Genomic DNA, 26511 nt, shown 5'->3' with positions numbered 1-26511 from the left:
TGGAATTTGTTGGTGTTTTATTTCAATTAATACAAGGGAAATCCCTCATAGGTATGGAGGAGCAAGGAGAAAGAATTTAAAGAGACTTAGGCCAGTGATCTTAAAATTTCTTTCACCTTGTTGAAACATTCTACCTTTCTATGAATAGTTGGGAGGACTTACCAACTATTTCTCATGACTCATTCCACCTTTAGGATCTTCCACCCAAAGTAGTAGTTTTGATGGGCAAATACATAGAAGTGGGTTCAAAGTCCCCCCTAAGGAGGTGGTTATGATGATGGCAGAAGCAAGTAGGGTGAGATATCCTTTCTTTTAATAAAGTAATCTTAAGTTGAAATATTTTCAATTGAGTGGTTTAACTCTTAATAGGTTCATTAGAATAACTTCCTAATGATCATTTTAGCTCCAGCTCTTGACTTTGTCTTTAACCCAGGAAGGGTTAACAGTCAAACCTTCAAAGTATTTTATCCCTGGGCTATTCTGGCCACTTATGATCTGGAGAGAGATGAATTATTTCTAAATGTCTAAGCAGGTGGCTGGGAGCAGGTGGGTGGGTGCTCTTCATGCAGCCATGTCCTGGAAGACTTACATAGATGAGGGCACTCAGATAACCCAGGAAGCTAGGTTTAAACACATGTTTTCTTTTGACTAAACTAGCTCTATTCAATAAAATTATAAGGACAGCCACATATGTCAGTTTAAATTTAAAAAGTACAAAGAGGCCGGGCACGGTGGCTCACACCTGTAATCCCAGCACTTTGGGAGGCCAAGGTGGGAGGATCACCTGAGGTTGGGAGTTTGAGACCAGCCTGACCAACATGGAGAAACCCTGTCTCTACTAAAAATACAAAATTAGCCAGGTGTGGTGGTGCATGCCTGTAATCCCAGCTGCTCGGGAGGTTGAGGCAGGAGTATCTCTTGAACCCGGGAGGCAGAGGTTGCAGTGTGCCAGGATCACGCCATTGCACTCCAGCCTGGGCAACAAGAGCAAAATTCTGTCTCAAAAAAAAAGTACAAAGAAACAGGGACATTATTTTAAAAATACTTTATATAGCTCAATATGTGTACATAGATGTGCGTGTGTGTGTATTACATAGCATTATCATTTCAACCTGTGTTTAACACAAAATATTATTAACGAGCTATTTTATATCCTTTTCATTCTACTAGGTCTTCAAAATTTGGTATGCATTTTACACTTGTAGTATATCTCAATTTGTATGCTAAGATTTTTTGTATGCAGTTGAAGTAAAATGCTATTCTACCAAAGCAATAAAGTTGGTTTAATGGAAACAAAAATTACACTGATTCAGTTTTAAGATTTATATTTAAAGTAACTGTCATCAAATAAAATGTAAAGTTTACTTCCTCAGTCTCAATAAACACAGTTCAAGCATTCAGTAGCTTCATGTGGTTCGTGGCCACCATTGTGGGCAGCACAGCTCTGGACTTTCTCAGTTGACAACCAGGGTGATGGAGGCTGTGGAGTGTTATTCTCTTTAATATTTGACCTCAGGGTTTTCATGAGCCCTACGCTGGGTTCATAGAGTGGTCTCATGGAATCATTCTATTTAGAGGGGAGACATGGGCCTCTTAGGGAGCAAAAGAAAAAGAAAAGTTCAGGTAACTTTATCCAAAACTCATTCTCAGTAACACAGTATAGGATGACAAGTCAAAAGATGATGTGTATATCTTTCGCATCTTCCAAATTACTTGAGAAATGAACAAAATGAATGCCGACCATTGATGGAAAATTTCCATCTCTGGGTCCAAGGAAAATTAGATTTTTCTTCTAAAGGGTTTTTTACTCTTGGATAAAATCTGCTAAAAAACATCTTCATAATTTATTTGCACAACGTATGTCAAAGAACAAATAGCGGTCATAGTCTTTGGGATAGGGAAAATAAAACAAATGTCGATGGTGGAAACATTACAGATTAAACTGGACATAAAATGTTAAAATTAAAATTCATACAAGCACATGAAAAGGAAATGGTGGATTACAGACCATGGTGGCAGGCACTGTGGCTTATAAGGCAATGGATTTTTTTTTTTAGTAGTTGTACAACTTATATTATTTTCCAGATAAAATATTATGAGAAACCTCAACATATAAAATAAATTGGAGCAAACCTGGAGGGAGCAAGTCCCACTTTATCTCCATGGCAACCTCTGTGGGGCTTCCATTTCGCTCTGGGGATGCTGCAAACTGCCCTCAGAGGACAGACATCAACATTTTTTTTTTTTTTTTGGACTGTCTCATTCTGTTGCCAGGCTGGAGTGCCGTGGTGCGATCTCAGCTCACTGCAACCTCCTACTCCCTGGTTCAAGCAATTCTCCTGCCTCAGCCTCCCAAGTAGCTGGGATTACAGGCATGTGCCACCTCACCCAGCTAATTTTTGTATTTTTAGTAGAGACAGGGTTTCACCGTGTTGGCCACGATGGTCTCCATCTCCTGACCTCGTGATCTACCTGCCACAGCCTCCCAAAGTGCCGGAATTACAGGCGTGAGCCACCTCATCCGGCCGATAGACACCAAATTTAAACTCTGCCACTTGCTTGCAATTCTCCATTGGGAAAGTCATATAATCCTTAATATTGTTTTTTCATGTATAAAATGAAGGAGTAGGATCAGTATCTTTTCAGTTCTAGAAATGCTTTGATGTTCTCCAAGTTGGAGGAAGTGGCTACTTTCATCTGGGAAAGCTTCTTATTGTAAGAGAACTTCTGAACTATGATGGAAAGAAATATTCAGCCCTTCCTTCCCATTTTCTCACAGGACCAGGATCCTGCTGCCTTTGGTGCTGATTCCCTGCTGCTGAGTTCCTCCAGACATTATCTGAACATCCGCTACACCTTGCTGCCCTATCTCTATACCCTTTTCTACCGTGCTCACACCCAGGGAGAGACGGTGGCAAGGCCCCTTGTACATGAGTGAGTTTCCTGATTCTCAAAGACTCCCTTTCTGATTTGTAGTTTCACTTGACTTTGTTTGTGGTAGCAAGCTTAGTTAGGATCTTGTTACATAATGTGCTATTGTCCTGTTTTGGAGACTTCACCTGCCTTCACTGTGCTACCTCTTTACTAGGTTCTACCAGGACTCAGCCACGTGGGATGTGCATGAGCAGTTCTTATGGGGACCTGGACTCCTCATCACGCCTGTTTTATATGAAGTATGTTTATAATCTAAACAATGAAAGGGGGTATTGTGCTTGTCCTCGTGGTTCTATAGCTGGATGAGTCGGTTTCTGAGTATCTGTGACTGCATTTATATCAAAATATGAATATAAATGAGAGAGAGATCATGAAAGTTTGGAAAGTTTTAAAAAACTAGTAATCTTGGTCCTACTGCCCCACCAAACAAAACAATTTTCAAGTTGTAAAATTGCCTTAAAATTAAAGCCTAAGTCCTTAGGCATATGGCTGCAGCACTAACAATGGCTTTAAATACTTTGGGGTGTGTATGCTGAACATCTGTCTGTATTTTCCTTTGTCCAGAGCGGGTGTGCTCTTGAATTGGGTTAGGCTGGGCTTCAAAGAGAGAATACCTGTGGAGACGAGAAGGGAGGGGGAGAGGAATGCTGGGCAAAGGGAAGGTGATGCTCTGAAGTCCAACTCTGAAGGACCATGTGTATCCTATTAAGTGTGATTGGAAGCAGGGGTGAGTGGCAAAGTGTGGGGCAAGGATCAGAAGGATGATGCTGATCCGCTTGTAAACATGAAATATTGCCAATGTACCCATATCAAAGGCCCTTTGAGCTGGTGTTTTAGCCACACCATCTGATGACAGGTCCTGCTAACCAACCAGTAGCTCTGCTGGGAGACTTTCCTGGGGCCTGGCTGGCTCACTGTCCTCCTAACTGTCAAATTATGTGACTAACTCAGTGAATGGATGTTCTCTGCTTCTCTTAGAAAGTGCAGCAGCGTTGAGCAGAACAAATCTTTTTTAGCTACATTCTGCTTTGGGTAAATTGCTCAACCTTTAAGTGTCTGTGTTTTCCTTTGTAGAATGGGATGATCTCAACCATCTCTCAGGATTGTTCAGATAAGCACATGCAATGATGCTTGGAGGTGTTTTGTAAACTGTAGAGTGGAGTATGCTAATGCTACTCATTGTTATTGTTTACCTAGGGTGTGGACGAAGTGAAAGCATACATACCTGATGCCACCTGGTATGACTATGAGACAGTAAGTAAGGCAGCCCCAGTTGGTTCAGAGACCTGCCTCTAGCAGAGGTCAATTCTAAAGCAGCAGTCTTGGAAGCTTGCCATAGAATAATAGTACAAGATTTACAGTTAGTTGATTGTGGTCCTTTTTCCGTGAGAAACGCATCTTAATTGGTTCAGGATGGCACAACAAAACACCTTACACTGGGTAATTTATAAACAACACGAGTTTATTGCTCACTTTTCTGGAGGCTGGAAAGTCCAAGATCGAGGTGCTGGCAGATTTCGTGTCTGGTGAAGGCGCTCTCTGCTTCATTGATGGCACCTCCTTGCTCCTCCCTCATGACTTAATCACCTCACAAAAGGCCCCACCCCTTAATACTATCACTCTGGGTATTAAGTTTCAACATATAAATTTTGGAGGTACACCGGCATTCAGACCATAGCAGAAGGCCTTTCCAAAGGTATGATGAAATAATTTGAATCACTGGAGTAAGTTTATGGAAATTCATTATATCAACCTGGCTACTGTGTAGCTATCAGGTCTAGGCTTTGCCATTTGGCTGTGATAGCCTAGAAACTGAAGCCCAGGTGTGGAATGACAGCTTGATGTAATGTAAATAAATAAAGGGGGTTGGAGTGTCAGCTCTGCCTTCTACTACCCATATGCTTTCAGCAAGTCACTTCATTTTGGGGGTCTCTCTTTGTCTCTTCTTTAAAATACGTCAACTGAACGACATGATATCTAAGGCCCCTCCTAGCTGAAACAACTTATTACCTGGTCTATTGTTTTTGTTGCTGATTAGGGAGTGGCCATCCCATGGAGGAAGCAGTTGGTGAATATGCTTCTCCCAGGTGATAAGATAGGACTTCATCTGCGAGGGGGCTACATATTTCCCACTCAGAAGCCGAACACAACCACAGAAGCCAGGTAAGCTCCTCACTTTTCTAAGGTATGACTATTCTGGTGCTCTAATGGAGCAGGGCATTATGAGAAAGACAAATAGGGATTTTTGTGGATGAGCCAAGGGGTAAGTCACCCATCAGTAATCATCCCCCGCTCCTTTCAAAGCTGATCCAAAATTGGCATCTTAGTCCTTATTTGGTAGATGGTAGTCTACTAAGGACATCTGCAGAGTCCTTCACTTTGGGATTGAATCAGGTTATAGAACTAGTCAAAATAATCACTGAGGAAGATTTCCCTATGGCCAGAAACTGTCTTTATGTATATTCCCTACTGTGTGAAAGAATTTGAGCTAAATAGGAGATGAAAGTTATCACGTGGAAGACAACATTGTTTGGGGGTCAAGAGCTCAGATTCTACAGAACCTGGGTTCAAGCCTTGGTTTGGGCTACATACTGGCTGTGTTTACCTTGGGCAACTTACTTCTCTGTGCTTCTTTTTATTATTGGTAAACTGTAGATGATGATCGTTTAACTTTGTAGAGTTATTATGAGGGTTAAATGAATTAATATAAATGATAATGTGTGTGGGACACTTAGAAGAGTGCCTGGCACATGCTAAGCACCTAATAAGGCTAATTGTTGATATTATGTATTGCAACCCAAACAGTTTTCAGTAGGAACTGCCTCTGTCCACCCTTCCCTTTATGTCCACTCACTATCAATCCCTGCTGCCTGCCCACACCCAGCTCCTATGTGTCCACCCAATATCAACATCTACTTAGTTTCTGGTAGAAACTAAGACAGATAGACTCTTGGATTATCTGTCCCTGGGGCATGAAGGCGGCTAGTTTCACATAGTTCCATCTCATCTACATTCGCTGAAACTGGGAATTACTCTTTTACAGCCGGAGGAATTCCCTGGGACTCATCATCGCCTTGGACTATAAGAGAGAAGCGAAGGGGGAGCTGTACTGGGATGACGGTGTATCTAAAGGTAGACTTTCTCAAGACACCATTCCTGTGGATCACTGTGATTCTCCCTGAAAATTAGTCATCACAGGCTGCCCAATATGGCACTAGTCCTACTAGCACTGTCGTTTACATCTGTAGCTTAGAATCAATGGGTTAAAATCCATTCTGAAAATTCCATTAGCCAAGCACAATGCATTAAAATAGACTTCAAATGCACAAATTATGTGTTACTGACTCTACCAAAGCAACGGACATTATTGCATTTAGCTTAATTATTCTCTTTCTTGGACATTATTATTAATAACAGATAATACACTTTTTTAATAGCTTTGGAAAATACTGCTTTGGTTTGTGGAAGAAATATCTGATTTGTATAGTGTGTCTTTTCACTGTAAGGTTTCCATGTAAACACCTCACATGAGCTTATGTGGTTATATAAAAATCCTGTCCTACATGGAATTAGTATGTATTGTGTTGACCTTGAGGAACTCATGATCCAGCAGGTTAGATACAATGCGTATGTAGATAACTATAATGCAAATCAAAATGTTTTACATGCCAGTGAAATGGTGCCACAGACTGACATGTGAATTTAGAGAAAATGGTCCAGGAAATATTTGCAGAAGTTTGAAAAAAAAAAAATGCACAGAACTCAGATGAGCAGAACTAGATGGTTGGTAAAGGAATTCCAGATGAAGAGAAGAGCAGGACTTCCCAGCTGCATGGCTTCTCATAGTAACGGGTACTCCTCTTTCTTTTTTAGATGCTGTAACTGAAAAGAAGTATATTCTCTATGATTTCTCTGTTACCTCTGTAAGTACTTTTTTTGAGGAACACACAGCGTATGTTCCTTGCTGTGATGGCTCTTTGAAATTTTAGTTTAATATAGACACATGGTTATGTGCCACAGAGACAGAGTTTTACTGTCATGATTCCAAAAAGGAATCAAATGAACATGAAAGTGTTTAATGTGTGTCAGGCTTCTAAGCTGCTACAAAACCGGTATGAGTTCCGTGCAGAACTTTTTTTTCCTGGGAAAAAAAAAAACAAAAACAAAACGATTGCCTTTGCGTTTTATGTGATGGGTGCTGGCTTCCAAGATGTGCCTTTTTTGACGTTTGCAAGTGTATATGAGGTGTGGGTGGGTTAGTGAGTGGTGTAGCACCTTTTTAAGATTCTTCCATAACAGCTCTCCTTCGTAGCAGGTAAAACTTGGCCTTTGGCACAGGTATCAAGCAGTGATTTTCAAAGGCTGGAAGATACAGAACATCATTTGCCTCATATCTATTTCCCAAGGGTACTGAGGAATAAAAAGCAGCAAGGCTAGCAGAAAATGAGGGAATTCTGATGTGGTTTTCTTAGAAGCCTGTTCGTGTATAGGCAGAACTTTCTTTTGAGGCGGTCTCTCTCTCTCTTATTTCTCCTTTCTTTTAAATATATGTATATATGTATGTATCTACATCTATATCTATAAAAAGGGATCTACTTTGAGATATAGAATATATAAAATATTATATATATATAAGATATAATATATATCTTAAAGTAACTTTTTTATTTTGAAATAATTAAAGATCCCCATGCAATTGTAAGAACTAGCACAGAGTTCCCATATACCCCTTTGCCCAGTTTCTCCTATGGTAGCATCTTATAAACCTATAGCACAATCTCACAACCGGAATGCCGGCATTGATGCTGTCGAGATACAGAACATTTCATTAGCACAAAGATCTCTCATCCTTTAACAGCATGTCCACTTGCTTCTCTCCCTATCCCTCCTCAGCTCTTGGCAACCAATCATCTGTTCGCCATTTCTATAATTGTATCCTTTCAAGAGTGTTCTGTAAAAAGAATTAAATAGTTTGCAACCTTTGGGATTGGTTTTTTCATTCAGCATAGTTCCCTCAAAACCCATCCAAGTTGTGTGTGACAACGACTTGCTCCATTTTATTGCTGAGTGGTGTTCCAAGTTATGGATGTACCACCTTTTAAAAATCACTCACTTGCTGAAGAGTATCTGAGTTGGCTCCAGTTGTGAACTGCTACAAATAAATTAAAATTGCTACTAACACTCATGTATAGGTTTTGGTGTGGACATAAGTTTTTTTTTGTTTTGTTTTGCTTCGAGATGGAGTCTCGCCGTGTCACCCAGGCTGCAGTAAAATGGCACAATCTCAGCCCAGTGCAACCTCTGCCTCCTGGGTTCAAGAGATTCTCCTACCTCAGCCTCCTGAGTAGCTGGGATTACAGGCACGCGCCACCATGCCTGGTTAATTTTTCTGTTTTTAGTAGACACGAGGTTTCACCATGTTGGTCAGGCTGGTCTCAAACCCCTGACCTCATGATTCGCCTGCCTCGGCTTCCCAAAGTGCTGGGATTACAGGCATGAGCCACCATGCCTGGCCATAAGTTTTTATTTCTCTGTAATAAGTGCCTAAGACTGCAGTTGCTGGGTCTTATGGTAGTGCATGTTTAGTTTTATAATAATCTTTCAAACTGTTTTCCAAAATGCCTGTACCATTTTACACTTCCACCAGCAACATTTGAGTAATCTAATTTATTTGCATCATGGCCAGCATCTGATATTGTCACTATTTTTTTTAAGGCTTTTCTGATTGATGTGTAGTTATAGCTCATTGTGTTTTTAATTTGTATTTCTCTGATGGCTAATGATGTTGAACATCTTTTCATATGTCTATTTACCATCTATATATTTACATTTTTAATTTTGATGAATCTAATTTATCATTCTTTTCCTTATAGATTGTGCTTTTTGATGTCAAGTTTAAGATCTCTTTGCCAAGTCTTAGATTCTGAATATTATCTCCCATTTTAAAAAAATATAGTCTTACCTTTTACTTTTAAGTCTGTGATCTATTTTCAGTTAATTTTTACATAACATGTAAGATTTAGGTTGGGGTTTGACCTTTTGCCTGTGTATGTCCAGTTGCCCCAACATCTTTGTTGAAAAATCTGTCTTTGTAAAAAGTCATTTGGGCATATATGTATGGGACTTCTAATTTTTTTGAATTATCAAACTGACACTTTTTTCTTCAGTCTTAATTTCTACCTTCTTCTTTGTCATAGCTCAGCCATGTCACCTTTGTTCTCTAAATAAGATATTTAATTTTCTGTGCTTCAGTTTCCTCATCTGAAAAATCAGGGTAATTATAGCTTCAACCTCATAGTCTGCTGTGAAAACTGAATGAAATAATACATGTAAAATGCTTAGCATAGTGCCTGGCACATAATACACACTCAAATACTCTTAGCTCTTATCATCATTATTAGTAAAATAAAAGGAAAAACTTACTTGGACCCTTTTGGTGTATATGTGTATGTCTTTATCTTTGTGTGCCAACGAGTCTCGTATCTTTTTATTTACTGTGTGAGTACCTATCTTGTCTGCTTGAAAATTCTACAGTGTCAGGGACAAATTTTCTGAGTAATAGAATCAGTAGAGAACCAGCAAACCAAAGGGAAGATGAAATATTGCTTAAAAATTTAAGATTGATAAGAGTCTGAGTGAACGAGTTCCCTAGGGATGATGACCTAGCAACATTTGAGACTACAAAGAAAAGGAAACAGCTTGGATCTCAGAAAATGAGACATTGACTGGTATTTAGGGATAATAAGAGTCTGAAGTACCTGATTTCTAATCTGACTTTTTTTTCCCCCCTCCCAGAACCATCTACAAGCAAAGATTATAAATAATAATTATACGGACACTGACAACCTCATGTTTACAGATATCACAATCTTGGGAATGGACAAACAGCCAGCTAATTTTACCGTCTTACTGAATAATGTCGCCACCTCCAGTCCAAGCGTTGTCTACAATGCTTCCACAAAGGTAAGAGATCCTTCCATTCTGCAGGGTCCTTTCCAGAGGCCCTGGCTCTGACAGTCGGCCCTACTTTGCTCTTTTAACTGTGGGCAATCAGACACAACTGACTTGCTGGGAGGTCCAACACATCACAGGGAGGATGCAGGAGAAACATGTGCATGCTAAAGAAAGACCTCTCTGCTTTGTTTGTATCAGGGCTCTGTAGAAGATAGTGGGAGTTGGAACCCTGAGAGAAAGAAGTTCTTCTCTGGGCACACTTAAAATGAGACACTCTGATCCCAGCTGTGACATAGTGAATAGATTGTGCAATGGCTATTTACACATTTATCCTCTCATTGAAGGGAGAATCTCTTTGAGAAACAGTTGAAATTTGTCCTTACTGTTTTAGGCTATTTGCATGCCATTAATAAAATGTGAGTGGAGTAACACAAGGAGAAATCCAGTTTTGCTCTTATTGAATGATTCCCTTACATTGTTAGTTGAATATTTCAAGGTCTGGGAAATTCATTATTTCTTAGATCAGCCCCTTTCCATGTTGACAAGACATATAGCATAAGGTAAGAGTTTGATTTTTAGAGTTAGGCAGAAGGGGGCTCCAATCTCAGCTCTGAGGGTATTAGGTGTCTCTGTATCTTAGTTTTCTGTTCTGTAAAATGGAGATAGTCATAACATTGACAGCATGGAACTGCTCTCTAGGGTTGATGGAGATCATGCTTATTAAGTGGTTATCACAGTGCTTGGCTTGTGTGAATGCTCCATAAAGTTAGATATTGTTGTTATTACTACTTTTATTAAATTGATAAGCATCACACCCAGAGGACAGTAAGCCTAACAATGACAGTCCTGCCTGTGATCTGCACTCATTAGCATGATGAAAACTCTTCCCATCCAACGCTTCCACAATGACTCCATGAAGTGAGAAAGCCCAGGAATCAGCCAAGTTCCAAATATCTCATGGCAAAATGGTTTTGGAGGAAGGAATAGATCCCCTTGTCCTGACTTCCAGACTTCCAACCAAGAACTCTTTCTGGGTGCCTTTCCCTCCCTTCCTTTGTCACTGTGACTGTCTCTTTCCCCAGGTGGTAACCATCACTGATCTCCAAGGACTGGTACTGGGACAAGAATTCTCTATTAGGTGGAATCTTCCTGTCAGTGACCTGGAGAAGTTCAACTGCTACCCTGACGATCCAACAGCCTCTGAGGAGAGTTGTCGGCAGCGGGGGTGTCTTTGGGAGGTAAATGACCAGAAACAGATTAGGAAGTTGTAAAAACTGTCCCACAGGTAATTAGGTACCTAGAAAACACTCTTCAAATGTCTGTGGCTTGAAGAAAACCAGGACACTGTGCAACATGCCTTTTGCCAACTCTACATGATAGGTCATCAATATTTTCCCCAGATATCCCAGATCAGAAGAAATTTATTGCCATTTTCATTGCCACTCCAACCATATCATTAAAAACCCAATTTAAAACATAATAATATACATTGGGTATGCATTTTGCATTGCATATTTTAACCGATCTTGTTTTGTCTATTGCAGAACACAAGCAGGAAGCATAAGGTCAGGCTGTTCCTCTCTATTTGAACAATAGGGAAAATGGAAACTAGAAAGAACAAGTGATTTCCTCTAGATTACATGGGAGGCAATAAGGACCCAGGGAGTAGAACCCTGCCTGCCTGGAGGCTTCTGTCTCTAGATCAAACTTTCTGCTGCTCTGTCACTGTTCACTCATTATAGGTCAATGTGTGTGTTTAAAAAATGAATGTGTGCATTTGCTAGGGCTACCATAACAGAGTACCACAAACTGAGTGGCATAGAACGACAGGAATCTATTTGCTCAAAATTCTGGAGTCCAGAAGTGGGATCATGGTGTCAGTGGAGCTGGTTCCTTCTGAGGACTTTGAGGGTATTTCTTCGCTTGTAGATGCATCACCCCGTTCTCTGTCTTCATAGTCACATGTGTACATGTCTATCTCTGTGTCCGAATTTTCCTTATTAATAAAGATGCCAGTAATACCGGATCAGGGCCTGTCCCAATGACCTCATCTTAATTTGTTCATGGCAGAAACCCTACTTCCAAATAGTCACATTTACAGGTATCAGGGTTAGGACTTAACATCTATTTTGGGGGACATAATTCAATCCATAACCATGGACATGGTATCAGAGACTTAGTCTGTGTTAACCAACTTCTTCAGGAATGACAGCCTCAGTGTTGTATCAGAGGCTGAGCAAGACTTTCTCCTGTTGTTCCAGGACACATCTATTCCTGGAGTGCCCACCTGTTACTATGACACCATCCCTAATTATGCTGCTAGTGACATTCAGTATCTGAGCACCGGCATCACTGCAGACCTTTCCCTCCTGATGGCCTCTGAGTCAGCTGCTGCTGCTGCTGCTGCTGCCTCTGATTCTCTCTCTGCACAGATCAGCCTCCTCCGCCTGAATGTGATCTATCACACAGCAACCATGCTGCAGGTCAAGGTAAGGCCCATGTTGCAGATTCTGGTTCTCAATATGGAGTTTTAACTTATGGTTCTGTATGGATAGAAGTCATTGAAACAATTAAAACATTTTTTTTTTCTTTTCAAGACAGGGCTGGAGTGCAGGGGCACAGTCTGTAACCTCCACCTCCCTGGCTCAAGCCATCTTCCCACCTCAGCCTCCCAAGTAGCCAGGACTATAGGTGTGAGCCTACACACCTGGCTAATTTTTGTAGAGACAGGATTTTGCCATGTTTCCCAGGCTGTTCTCAAATGTCTGACCTCAAGCAATTCACCTCCCTCCACCTCCCACTGTGCTGGGGTTACAGGCATGAGCCACTGTGCCTGGCTGAAACAGCTTTTTATCCAAATCCCTCATATTACAGATGAGAGAACTAAGGCCTGTAGAGAGGTAAAGGTCATAAAGTAGACGGTAGAGCCAGGATGTGACCTTAGATCTATGAGAACCGTGAATTCCCTATAATGATGAGTATTCTAGGTCACAAACATCATCAAAGAATCATCCTTTAGCCCTGAGAAAAATGCATCTGCTTTGTGGCAAACTCATATGAGAGGCATTAACTTAATTGCACTATTAGAATTATTTTCTCTAGCAGTAGTTCTCAAATTGCAGCATGCATCAGAATCACCTTCAAATCATTTTAAAACCCAGATTTCTGGCCCTCACCCCTAGGGTTTCCAATTCAGTAGACCTAGGCTGGGGCCTAGCCTGAGAATTTGAATTTCTTTTTCTTCTTATTGTCTTTTTGAAATGGAGTTTCACTCTTGTTGCCCAGGCTGGAGTATAGTGGCACAATCTCGGCTCATTGGAACCTCTGCCTCCCAGGTTCAAGCGATTCTCCTGCTTCAGCCTCCCAAGTAGCTGGGATTACAGGCACCCGCATCTACGCCCAGCTAATTTTTTGTGTTTTTGGTAGAAATGGGGTTTCACAATGTTGGCCAGGCTGGTCTCGAACTCCTGACCTCAGGTGATCCACCCGCCTTGGCCTCCCAAAGTGCCAGGATTACAGGCATGAGCCACCATGCCTGGCCTCGAGAATCTGTATTTCTAACAAGCTCCCAGGTGAGGCTGATGCTGCAGGTCAAGAGACCAAACTTTGAGACCTACTGCTAAGCGCACTTAAAAAACATGTCTACTGGAAATACAGTGTGAACCACATATATTTTCCAGTAGACACATTTTTAAATGTATATTTGAAAAGTGAAATTAATTTTAATAATATTTTATTTAACCAATGTGCAGGTGTGATCTACCTGTGTGTGATCGTGAGGTCAGGAGATCAAGACCATCCTGGCCAACATGGTGAAACCCTGTCTCTACTAAAACACAAAAAATTAGCCAGGTGTGGTGGTGCACGCCTGTAGTTCTAGCTACGCAGGAGGCTGAAGCAGGGGAATCACTTGAACGGAGGAGGTGGAGATTGCAGTGAGCCAAGGTCGCACCACTGCACTCCAGCCTGGCGACAGAGTGAGAATCCATCTAAAAATAATAATAATAAAAATAAAGAAAGAAAGAAAAAAACCCTTCACCTAACCACATATTTGGGGCTAATAATATGAGGAAGAGGATAGTCACTCATAATGGTGATACTCCTTGTCCTTGCATAACATTTTTCATTCCTTTTATTCTTCCCACATGTCAGTCCTGTTAGGTAAGTAGGAACAAGGGGTGGATACAGAAAAGAAACTTTAGGAATGGGAAAGCTGTGCAACATCTGGAAGCTCAACCAGTAAGGAGATCTCAGAGTCTACATGAAAACTCAATTCTCTAATTCCTAACATGCATACACACATACAAATTTACACCGTTCTATGCACATACATGTCTGCATGCCGCGCACTTACAAACATATACACACACATTCTATGTATGAAATTCTATCCCCTTCTATCACAAGTTCTTTAGAGGAAGAGCCCTCTTTGGCTTTGAATGGGTTTTACTGAGGCATTTTTGAACGTCAGCATCTGTATGGGGCACAGTGGGCAGGCAGGCCTCACACCCATTTGCTTGGGGATGTTTGATGCCTACTGATATGGTACAAACTGGTCAAAAACGTGGAAACTGAATTATATGGGGTGGCATGAGGGGTTTTAGGTCTGAGACCCTACAAGAAAGTTTTCTTCTTTCTTCTTGCCAGATCTATGACCCCAGTAATAAAAGGTATGAGGTTCCAGTATCACTGAACACCCCTCCCCAACCAGTTGGTGACCCTGAAAACCATTTGTATGATGTCAGGATTCAGAACAATCCTTTTGGAATCCAGATCCAACGCAAAAACTCCAGCACTGTGATGTAAGCACTACTTATTTGGTTCTAATTAGAGTAGTTCTAGATTTAATTACAGTGGTTACAGTTAATTCAAGTGAAATATTAATCTCAGAGACGCAATGGAAATATGTGTGCATTTGTTAGAGTATATCTATTTTTCCCAAGTTTTAATGGGTAATTTGTTTTTGGTTAGTCATTAACAAAAATAATCAAAGTTTAAAGAAATGAAGTATTGTTTGATTTCAGAGAAAGAAAAATACATGTTCTACTTATTGTTCTTAAGTAAAACAGAAAACTCTACTTAATAAGTACAGCAGATAAACTAAGATACAAATGAGTTCCGTATTGTGTCTCATTAAGAAATAATAAGAGGCAGGAGAGAGGGACAAATGTTAAAAAGGAGAAAGAAATAACTTCTTGTAATGTTTGCTTCTGTGGACGCAGAAGCCTTCAAGCCTGTTCACAATGTTAAGCATAAAAGGAATTGTCATCTCCCATCTCTTGTCCTGCTGCTGAATAGAATGAAGTGAAGGTCTGGATTTTGCCTGGGGCAAGGTTCCCTGTCCCAGTAGAAGCTGTCACCTGTGCGTGCACCTTTGCCTTCCTGTGTATGTCTTTTCTCTTTGGCTATGCGAGTGATTTCCTCTCTGTTGCCCTCTTTGGTAAGAAGTCCTTTGACTAACTCAAGAGAAATTGTTCTAAGAGTTTCACATTTTTCTGTTGGAAAGTTTGCTTAAACCCTATTTGTTTATTTATATATTTACTCAAGCCGATAAGCCAGGCACTGAGAACTTGAAATAAATAGAAGAATGAGTCATGGCCCTTGCTCTCAAGGACCCAGAAAAGGAGATCTCAGTCTGACAAACCACAGAACAGAAATGTGAACATGGAACTTTGGTCCTGAGTCAGGGCCATTGTTATGACCTCTGGGTCATGTCACAGTATTTGAACCTGCAATAATTAAGGAGGCTTTGGAATCAACTAGACATTCCAAACACATTCCAAGTAGCTCTGGCCAGTGGTCTCCAGCTCAGCGTGGTCTGCTTTTGTGTTGCAGTTGGGATTCTCAACTTCCTGGCTTCACCTTCAATGACATGTTTCTCTCCATTTCTACGCGTCTGCCCTCTCAGTACATCTATGGCTTTGGGGAAACTGAGCACACGACTTTCAGAAGAAACATGAACTGGAACACATGGGGGATGTTTGCTCGCGATGAGCCACCTGCGGTAGGGACAATGGAATAAGTTTAGCAATCAGTTTCTCTCAATGTAAATCTCTTTTAATCCTTATGCTTATATATGATACCTTACTCATCAACTTCATCTGATATTCTGCTCTCAGTTGTAACAGACCATATGTCACATTCTTTTGTCCCGAAAAGGCATATATATATATATATTTCCCTCTGTCAATTATGGATTTTATTTATCTCACAAACTTTTACTTAATATATTCTATGTGTCAGGCACATTGCTAAGTGCTTAGCTATAGATTTAATAAGACACTCTCTTTGCTCTCCAGAGGCTTATAGGCTAGTGAGAGAAATAGAAGTGGAAATAGTGATAGCATAGTGGAATCACTGGGTTATGTCATAATATATCATTGAATTAAATAATAGTAAATGAGGAAGGCATGAAGTGGGGAAGACACAGCTTTTAACTTGGAGTAGAAGGGAGGGTCAAGGAAGGCCCAACAAAGGACATGACATTGAGCTGAATCTTTAATGATGAGTAAGAGTTTGCTGTTTGGGTTATGGTATGAAAACAATATCTTGAACTTTCTTTTTGTTTATTACCCTCGTGACTCCCAGTACAAGAAGAATTCCTATGGTGTCCACCCTTACTACATGGCACTGGAGGAGGATGGTAGTGCCCATGGAGTGCTCCTGCTAAATAGCAATGCCATGGGTAAGGCAGAGGCACAGCTCCCGTGCACCACCAGAAACAGCTGTAACCACTCTATTTTGACCTGGATTATCAATAGAAATAGAGGCATTCAGGGGGCAAGGGAAATGGAACAAATAAACTGACTTTCCATTTATTCATCTATTTATTCAAGATTTATTAAGAACTCTGGATCAGGTGTTAAGTGTGGAATTTTGACCAATTATGGCTCCTACTCTGGCATAGCGTATTTTACTGTGAAACTTTGGCTCCTATTCACAGAGTGATAAAAGCAGTTGAGGTTGCATATTACATTTGGGGTACCTGCAAATACACCTCTGATTCTAATGAATGAGAGATTTTCTAGAGAAGGCAGGTATCAAAGAGAGAGTGTGAAGAAAGCAAATTTTAGAGCAGGTTTTCTATCTGGGTGATTTACACCTCCAAGGATGTGCCTCATGTATGTTGTTTTTCTTACAGATGTGACATTACAGCCCACCCCTGCCCTGACATACCGCACCACCGGAGGGATTTTGGACTTCTACATTGTTTTGGGGCCAACCCCTGAACTTGTAACTCAGCAATACACCGAGGTTAGAAGCCATTCTGTCTATCAATATATTGTCAAATATTTATTGGCTATTACCACATTATTAGCACTGAGATAAGGCAGTTTTTTCTTTTGACCCTTGAGTGTCACTACTAGATTATTACTGCCTTTGCTGAAATCATATTTTAGTATTATGGTTCTGTAAAGCCACATTAATATCCCATGTGTCCCTCACCTGCTAAACAGCCTATCTAAGAATTGCTAATCAGTAATAACCAGCAAATCTCAGGTTTCCTAGAATGAAAACTCTGGAATATAAAAAAAAATCCAATTACAATGTTTCTATCATTCTGCATGTCCGTAGTTGCTCCACATTTATTGTACTTTCTTATCTTTCTTGGGTGAGGCCTCTTAGACAGTACTTAGCAGAAACACTCAAGTTGATTCAAGTATAAGTCAACCACCTTTTTTCTTCCCTAAGAAGTCCATCTGGATGCATTTTTCTTTTTATTCTAGTTGATCGGTCGGCCAGCAATGATTCCATACTGGGCCTTGGGATTCCAGTTGAGTCGCTATGGATACGAGAATGATGCTGAAATCTCCAGTTTGTATGATGCAATGGTGGCAGCCCAGATTCCCTATGTATGAAACCCTCACTCAGCCCGAGGTGTAATCAGTTACAGGAATTTGTGGCTAATTTTATATTAGAAGTGCTATGATGTTCTTATCAAAGATAACTTGATATATCCAGGTTGAATTTTTTTCTTTGTATATACTGTAATACTATATACTTATCAAACAGAAATTAGAAAATAGGAAAATTACAGGATGAAAAAAATCCATTGATATACCTTACCAAAGTAATCAACATTAATAACATACTGGTTTATTCTTTTCCAAATTTTGGCTTATGCACAAGTCTCTGTTTTACCAAACAAGTTTCACCTGGGGTCATATGGCAATGCAGGTGATTATCCCTTTGGGCTAAAAAGAAGCAACCTCTTTCTTTTTTTTTTTTTTTTTACTAAATATTAACCACTTTAGTTATTATTCAATTATCATGGTTTGAGCAAGTTTCATGTGCAGAAACCTAGGTTGGTACTGCATAGAGAAATCTAGACATTCAAGAAAGCTATAAAATAATGTAGTTCTTGTATGTTGGTGTAAGGAAGGGGTTCAGTTTCCATTCTACATGTGGCTAGCCAGTTTTCCCAGCAACATTTATTGAATAGGGAGTCCTTTCCCCATTGCTTGTTTTTGTCAGTTTTGTAGAAGATCAGATAGTTGTAGGTGTATGGTCTTGTTTCTGGGTTCTCTATTATTTGCCGTTGGTTTATGTGTCTGTTCTTGTACCAGTACCATGCTGTTTTGATTACTGTAGCCCTGTAGCATAGTTTGAAGTGGGATTGTCTGATGTCTCCAGTTTTGTTCTTTTTGCTTAGGATTTCCTTGGCTATTCGGGCTCATTTTTGGTTACATATATGAATTTTAAAATAATTTTCTCTAGTTCTGTGAAGAATGTCAATGGTAGTTTAATGGGAATAGAATTGAATCTATAAATTGCTCTGGGCAGTATGGTCATTTTAACGATACCGATTCTTCCTATCTATGAGCATGTTTTTCCATTTGTTTGTGTCATCTCTGATTTCTTTGAACAGTGGTTTGTAGTTCTTGTAGAGATCTTTCACCTCCCTGGTTAGCTGTATTCCTAGGTATTTTATTTGTGGCAATTAGGAATGGGAGTTCATTTGTGGTTTGGCTCTAGGCTTTACTGTTGGTGGTGCATAGAAATGGTAGAGTTTTTGTACATTGATTTTGTATCCTGAGACTTTGCTGAAGTTGCTTATCAGCTTAAGAAAGTTTTGGGCTGAGATGATGGAGTTTTATATATAGGATCTTGTCTATATGACAAGATCTAGTATCTAGATACAAGATCATGTCATCTGCAAATATGAATAGCTTGACTTCCTCTTTTCCTATCTGAATGCCCTTTGTTTTTTTTTTCTCTCTGTTTCTGTTTTTTTTTTTTTTTTTTTTTTTTTTGAAACAGAGTCTCCCTCTGCTGCCTAGGCTGGAGTGCCGTGGTGCGATCTTGGCTCACTGCAACCTCCACCTCCTGGGTTCAAGTGATTCTCCTGCCTCAGCCTCCTGAGTAGCTGGGACTACAGGCACAGGCCACCACACTCAGCTAATTTTTTTTTTATATTTTTAGTAGAGACGGGGTTTCACCATCTTGGCCAGGCTGGTCTCGAACTCCTGACCTCAGGTGATCCACCTGCCTCGGCCTCCCAAAGTGCTGGGATTACAGGCATGAGCCACCGTGCCTGACCCTTTTATTTATTTCTCTTGCCTGATTGCCCTGGTCAGAACTTCCAATACTACGCTGAATAGGAGTGGTGAGAGAGAAAACCTTGTCTTGTGCTGGTTTTCAAGGGGAATGCTTTCAGCTTTTGCTCATTCAGTATGATATTGGCTGTGGGTTTGTCATCTATGGCTCTTATTATTATGAGATATGTTCCTTTAGTACCTAGTTTATTGAGAGTTTTCAATCAGCCATATTTACTGTAGAAAAAAACCCAGATATACAATCCTGTTTGTTTCCTAGGAAAGTCCCAGTTTCTACCCTTGAACATTTCAATTAGAACTTTGTTTGATAGACTGAGTTTGAGATTTGAAGAGTAAGAAAGACATGAATTGAGGAAAGGAAAGGGGATAGAGTTCCAACTGGGGAAACAGAAGGAGAAGAATGGGCACAGGTGAACTGCATGCAGGCATCAGAAAGCAATTTAAATTTGCATAACTGAAAAGTCAGCAGAGGGAAGTAATGAAATGAGGAATGAAGAGGGGCCTGGACTGGGGCAGGCAGGTACCAGGACCAGGGGCCTGGCAGAGCAGTTAGTGTGACCTGCAGGGCACCTTCTGCAGGATTCCAAGCGCCTTGCTGCTTCTTTCTGCAGGACGTCCAGCATGTAGACATCGATTACATGAACCGGAAGCTGGATTTCACCCTCAGTGCCAACTTTCAAAACCTCAGTCTTCTGATTGAGCAAATGAAGAAAAATGGCATGAGATTTATTCTCATTTTGGTAGGTATTGAGACAGATTAGATCCTACTTTATGTTTCCATATTCATGGTTTAAAAATAGCACCATTGTGGGAAATTGGATGAAGGGTACAAGAAATATTCCTGTACTCTGTACTTTTTTTTTGTTTTGCAACTTCTTGTGGTGAATCTATAATTATTATTTTTAATTTAAAAGCAAACGAAAGAAAGAAATGAAAAGGGGCTTTTAAAATATGATACATTATAATGTTTATTTTCCATAACTGTCACTGGAATATAATTATTGTTCTCTTGGTAGAGTTAGAACAACTGTGGGCTGAAGCACTGAAGATAGAAAAAAAAAAGGGGCATCTTACTGTTTCAGGCTATGTCTCAGGAAAAATAGCTGTATCTTAGTCTCATCTTTACCTCAGGGGGTTCAAAAATCTCTTACGTTGTATCATCACTCAGAAATGGTAAGGCTCAGGTGACATTTCTTCTTGAACTTACAATTGAGTTAAGATCCAGAATACCAATTTATTATATTACTAGGAAGCTGCGTCTTGATAAATGCAGAGGTAATTACCTGCAAATGATTCTCCCTTCTAGCTTCCAAAAAATTACAGCATTATTTGGTGACTTTTGTTCACTTACTAATTCATGTATTTATTGAACACAATATTTGAAAACCACTCTTCTACAAGTTGTGTGTGCATGTGTGAGGGTGCATGCATAGTCTAAATTAGCAAGACAGTGCCCTTTTTCTTACAAAGTTTTTATTCTAATGGAGGGAGAGAGCCAATACACATTTGAAAAGATAATTTCAGACAGTAGTGATTTATATGACAATTGTGAAACAGCATAATATTATAGAGAATAATTGGGGCAGGTATGGGATGGAGTGAACAGGGGAAGCTACTTTAGATAGACACATTGGGACATAGAGGGCAATAAAGAAGTTTCATGTTTTTGAGGAATATTGCTATTATACTCTGGAAACACAATAAATTGGCTCTCTCTGCTTGAAGATTAAGTCTTATTAACCTGGTTTATCTCCAGGAGTTGTTTCCAAACACTAGCAAAAGTTTTTCTCAAGAATTGTATGGAGAAACACCAATACATTCTTTTACTTCTCAACTCTCTTTGTAAAAATAGATTTCTATGTCATTGGAAAAAAATCACTTATGTCATATTTAAATTCCTATAGGGGTTTTTAACATCTTATTTATTTGTTTATTTAAATAATTCAGGGTTAAAGTTTTTTTAACTTTTATTTTAGATTCAGTATGTACATATATAGGTTTGTTGCAAATGTGTATTATGTAATGCTGAGGTTTGGAGTATGTATTAGTCTGTTTTCATGCTGCCAATAAAGACATACCTGAGACTGGGCAATTTACAAAGGAAAGATGTTTAATGGACTCACAGTTCCACATGGCTGGAGAGGTCTCACCATCATGGCAGAAGGTGAAAGGCATGTCTCTCATGGTGGCAGACAAGAGAAGAGAGTTTGTGCAGGGAAACTCCCCTTTTTAAAACCATCAGATGTCATGAGACTTATTCACTATCATGAGAACGGCAGGGAGGGACCTGCCCCCATGATTCAATTACCTCCTACCAGGTCCCTCTTACAACACATGAGAATTCAAGATGAAATTTAGGTGGGAACAGACCCAAACCATATGAGAGTATGATGGAACCCATCACCCAGGTAGTGAACATAGTACCAAACAGGTAGTTTATCAACCCTTGCCCCACTCCCTCCCTCTCCTCTCTTGTAGTTTCTGGTGTCTCTTATTCCCACCTTTATGTCTATGTGTACACAATACTTAGCTCTCACTTATAAGTGAAAACATGTGGTATTTGCATTTCTGTTCCTGCATTAATTCACATAGAATAATGGCCTACAGCTATATCCACGCTGCTGCAAATAACATAATTTCATTCTTTTTATGGCTGTGTACTATTCCATGATATATATTTACCATATTTTCTTTATCCAATCTACCATTGATGGGCTCCTGGGTTAACTTCATGTCTCTGCTCTTGTGAATAATGCTGTGATAAACATACAAGTACATATGTTTTTTGAGCGATTAATTTATTTTCCTTAGGGTATATACCTAGTACTGGGGTTGCTGGGTGGTATGTTAGATCAATTCTTAGTCATTTGAGAAATCTCCAAATTGCTTTCCACTGTGGACGAACTAATTTACATTCCCACCAACAGTGTGTTAAGTGTTCTCTTTTCTCCACAGCCCCCCCAACATCTATTTTTTGACTTTTCAACAAAAGCCATTCTGACTCAAGTGAGATGGTATCTCATTGTGGTTTGATTTGCATTTCTGTATTAGTTATGCTCAGCATTTTTTCATATGTTTGTTAGCCACTTGTATGTTTTCTTTTGAGAAGTGTCTGTTCATGTCCTTTGCCTACTTTTTAATGGGATTGTTTGTTTTTGACTTGTTGATTTAAGTTCCATATATATTCTGGATTTTAGGCCTTTGTCAGAATCATAACTTGCTAATATTTCCTCCCATTTGGTAGGTTACCTCGTTACTCTGTTGACAGTTTCTCTTGCTGTGCAGAAGCTGTTTATTTTAATTAGATCCATTGTCAATTTTTGTTTTCATTGCAATTGCTTTTGAGGACTTAGTCATAAATTATTTGCTAAGGCCAATGTCAAGAAGAACATTTCCTAGATTTTCTTCTAGGATTTTTGTAGTTTGAGGTCTTACATTTAAGTCTTTAATCTATCTTGAGTTAATTTTTGTATACAGTGAAAGGTAGGAGTCCAATACCATTCTTTTGCATATGGTGAGCCAGTTATCCCAGCACCATTTATTAATAAAATATTCTTTCCTTCTTACTCATTTTTGTCAAATTTTCTGAAGATCAGATAATAATTGTAGGTGTTTGATAGTATACTTTGAGGTTGGGTAATGTGATATCTCTAGCTTTGTTCTTCTTGCTTAGAATTGCTTTGGCTATTCAGGCTCTTTTTTGGTTCCATGTGAATGTTAGAATAGTTTTTCTAATTATGCAAAAAATGACATTTGTAGTTTAATAGATATAGCATTGAATCTATGAATTGCTTCGGGAAGTGTGGCCTTTTTAATGATATTAATTCTTCCAGTCCGTGAGCCTGAAATGTTTTTTTTTTTTTTTTTTAATTTATTTATTATTATTATACTTTAAGTTGTAGGGTACATGTGCATAACATGCAGGTTTGTTACATATGTATACTTGTGCCATGTTAGTCTGCTGCACCCATCAACTCGTCATTTACATCAGGTATAACTCCCAATGCAATCCCTCCCCCCTCCCCCCTCCCCATGATAGGCCCCGGTGTGTGATGTTCCCCTTCCTGAGTCCAAGTGATCTCGTTGTTCAGTTCCCACCTATGAGTGAGAACATGCGGTGTTTGGTTTTCTGTTCTTGCAATAGTTTGCTGAGAATGATGGTTTCCAGCTGCATCCATGTCCCTACAAAGTACACGAACTCATCCTTTTTTATGGCTGCATAGTATTCCATGGTGTATATGTGCCACATTTTCTTAATCCAATCTATCACTGATGGACATTTGGGTTGATTCCAAGTCTTTGCTATTGTGAATAGTGCTGCAATAAACATACGTGTGCATGTGTCTTTAGAGCAGCATAATTTATAATCCTTTGGGTATATACCCAGTAATGGGATGGCTGGGTCATATGGTACATCTAGTTCTAGATCCTTGAGGAATCGCCATACTGTTTTCCATAATGGTTGAACTAGTTTACAATCCCACCAACAGTGTAAAAGTGTTCCTATTTCTCCACATCCTCTCCAGCACCTGTTGTTTCCTGACTTTTTAATGATCGCCATTCTAACTGGTGTGAGATGGTATCTCATTGTGGTTTTGATTTGCATTTCTCTGATGGCCAGTGATGATGAGCATTTTTTCATGTGTTTGTTGGCTGTATGAATGTCTTCTTTTGAGAAATGTCTATTCATATCCTTTGCCCACTTTTTGATGGGGTTGTTTGTTTTTTTCTTGTAAATTTGTTTGAGTTCTTTGTAGGTTCTGGATATTAGCCCTTTGTCAGATGAGTAGATTGCAAAAATTTTCTCCCATTCTGTAGGTTGCCTGTTCACTCTGATGGTAGTTTCTTTTGCTGTGCAGAAGCTCTTTAGTTTAATGAGATCCCATTTGTCAATTTTGGCTTTTGCTGCCGTTGCTTTTGGTGTTTTAGACATGAAGTCTTTGCCCATGCCTATGTCCTGAATGGTACTACCTAGGTTTTCCTCTAGGATTTTTATGGTATTAGGTCTAACATTTAAGTCTCTAATCCATCTTGAATTAATTTTCGTATAAGGAGTAAGGAAAGGATCCAGTTTCAGCTTTCTACTTATGGCTAGCCAATTTTCCCAGCACCATTTATTAAATAGGGAATCCTTTCCCCATTTCTTGTTTTTCTCAGGTTTGTCAAAGATCAGATGGCTGTAGATGTGTGGTATTATTTCTGAGGACTCTGTTCTGTTCCATTGGTCTATATCTCTGTTTTGGTACCAGTACCATGCTGTTTTGGTTACTGTAGCCTTGTAGTATAGTTTGAAGTCAGGTAGCGTGATGCCTCCAGCTTTGTTCTTTTGACTTAGGATTGTCTTGGAGATGCGGGCTCTTTTTTGGTTCCATATGAACTTTAAAGCAGTTTTTTCCAATTCTGTGAAGAAACTCATTGGTAGCTTGATGGGGATGGCATTGAATCTATAAATTACCTTGGGCAGTATGGCCATTTTCACGATATTGATTCTTCCTATCCATGAGCATGGTATGTTCTTCCATTTGTTTGTGTCCTCTTTTATTTCACTGAGCAGTGGTTTGTAGTTCTCCTTGAAGAGGTCCTTTACATCCCTTGTAAGTTGGATTCCTAGGTATTTGATTCTCTTTGAAGCAATTGTGAATGGAAGTTCATTCATGATTTGGCTCTGTGTTTGTCTGTTATTGGTGTATAAGAATGCTTGTGATTTTTGCACATTAATTTTGTATCCTGAGACTTTGCTGAAGTTGCTTATCAGCTTAAGGAGATTTTGGGCTGAGACAATGGGGTTTTCTAAATATACAATAATGTCATCTGCAAACAGGGACAATTTGACTTCTTCTTTTCCTAACTGAATACCCCTGATTTCTTTCTCTTGCCTAATTGCCCTAGCCAGAACTTCCAACACTATGTTGAATAGGAGTGGTGAGAGAGGGCATCCCTGTCTTGTGCCAGTTTTCAAAGGGAATTTTTCCAGTTTTTGCCCATTCAGTATGATATTGGCTGTGGGTTTGTCATAAATAGCTCTTACTATTTTGAGGTACGTTCCATCAATACCGAATTTATTGAGCGTTTTTAGCATGAAGGGCTGTTGAATTTTGTCAAAAGCCTTTTCTGCATCTATTGAGATAATCATGTGGTTCTTGTCTTTGGTTCTGTTTATATGCTGGATTATGTTTATTGATTTGCGAATGTTGAACCAGCCTTGCATCCCAGGGATGAAGCCCACTTGATCATGGTGGATAAGCTTTTTGATGTGTTGCTGAATCCGGTTTGCCAGTATTTTATTGAGGATTTTTGCATCGATGTTCATCAGGGATATTGGTCTAAAATTCTCTTTTTTTGTTGTATCTCTGCCAGGCTTTGGTATCAGGATGATGTTGGCCTCATAAAATGAGTTAGGGAGGATTCCCTCTTTTTCTATTGATTGGAATAGTTTCAGAAGGAATGGTACCAACTCCTCCTTATACCTCTGGTAGAATTCAGCTGTGAATCCATCTGGTCCTGGACTTTTTTTGGTTGGTAGGCTATTAATTATTGCCTCAATTTCAGAGCCTACTATTGGTCTATTCAGGGATTCAACTTCTTCCTGGTTTAGTCTTGGAAGAGTGTAAGTGTCCAGGAAATTATCCATTTCTTCTAGATTTTCCAGTTTATTTGCGTAGAGGTGTTTATAGTATTCTCTGATGGTAGTTTGTATTTCTGTGGGGTCGGTGGTGATATCCCCTTTATCATTTTTAATTGCGTCGATTTGATTCTTCTCTCTTTTCTTCTTTATTAGTCTTGCTAGTGGTCTGTCAATTTTGTTGATCTTTTCAAAAAACCAACTCCTGGATTCATTGATTTTTTGGAGGGTTTTTTGTGTCTCTATCTCCTTCAGTTCTGCTCTGATCTTAGTTATTTCTTGCCTTCTGCTAGCTTTGGAATGTGTTTGCTCTTGCTTCTCTAGTTCTTTTAATTGCGATGTTAGAGTGTCAATTTTTGATCTTTCCTGCTTTCTCTTGTGGGCATTTAGTGCTATAAATTTCCCTCTGCACACTGCTTTAAATGTGTCCCAGAGATTCTGGTA

The 26511-nt window shown here is 39.6% G+C and overlaps 1 protein-coding gene across 1 annotated transcript in view; it reads left to right on the top strand.

Moving 5' to 3' along the window:
- MGAM2 (maltase-glucoamylase 2 (putative)) overlaps nucleotides 1-26511 on the top strand; it is a 115158-nt gene that overhangs the window by 39107 nt on the left and 49540 nt on the right. The window contains exons 17-31 of the mRNA XM_031664960.1: nucleotides 2780-2934; nucleotides 3089-3173; nucleotides 4132-4188; nucleotides 4973-5097; nucleotides 5978-6066; nucleotides 6808-6857; nucleotides 9730-9897; nucleotides 10971-11126; nucleotides 12150-12377; nucleotides 14536-14690; nucleotides 15724-15892; nucleotides 16477-16573; nucleotides 17030-17142; nucleotides 17616-17741; nucleotides 20057-20185. Of these exons, the coding sequence (XP_031520820.1) occupies nucleotides 2780-2934; nucleotides 3089-3173; nucleotides 4132-4188; nucleotides 4973-5097; nucleotides 5978-6066; nucleotides 6808-6857; nucleotides 9730-9897; nucleotides 10971-11126; nucleotides 12150-12377; nucleotides 14536-14690; nucleotides 15724-15892; nucleotides 16477-16573; nucleotides 17030-17142; nucleotides 17616-17741; nucleotides 20057-20185 (1902 nt within the window). The remainder of the gene's footprint in view (nucleotides 1-2779; nucleotides 2935-3088; nucleotides 3174-4131; nucleotides 4189-4972; nucleotides 5098-5977; nucleotides 6067-6807; nucleotides 6858-9729; nucleotides 9898-10970; nucleotides 11127-12149; nucleotides 12378-14535; nucleotides 14691-15723; nucleotides 15893-16476; nucleotides 16574-17029; nucleotides 17143-17615; nucleotides 17742-20056; nucleotides 20186-26511) is intronic.

The sequence above is a fragment of the Papio anubis genome, chromosome 4 (assembly GCF_008728515.1).
Source record: "Papio anubis isolate 15944 chromosome 4, Panubis1.0, whole genome shotgun sequence".
NCBI lineage: Eukaryota > Metazoa > Chordata > Mammalia > Primates > Cercopithecidae > Papio > Papio anubis.
The sequence above is the reverse complement of the archived record's forward strand: the minus strand, read 5'-3'. Positions and strand labels throughout refer to the sequence as shown.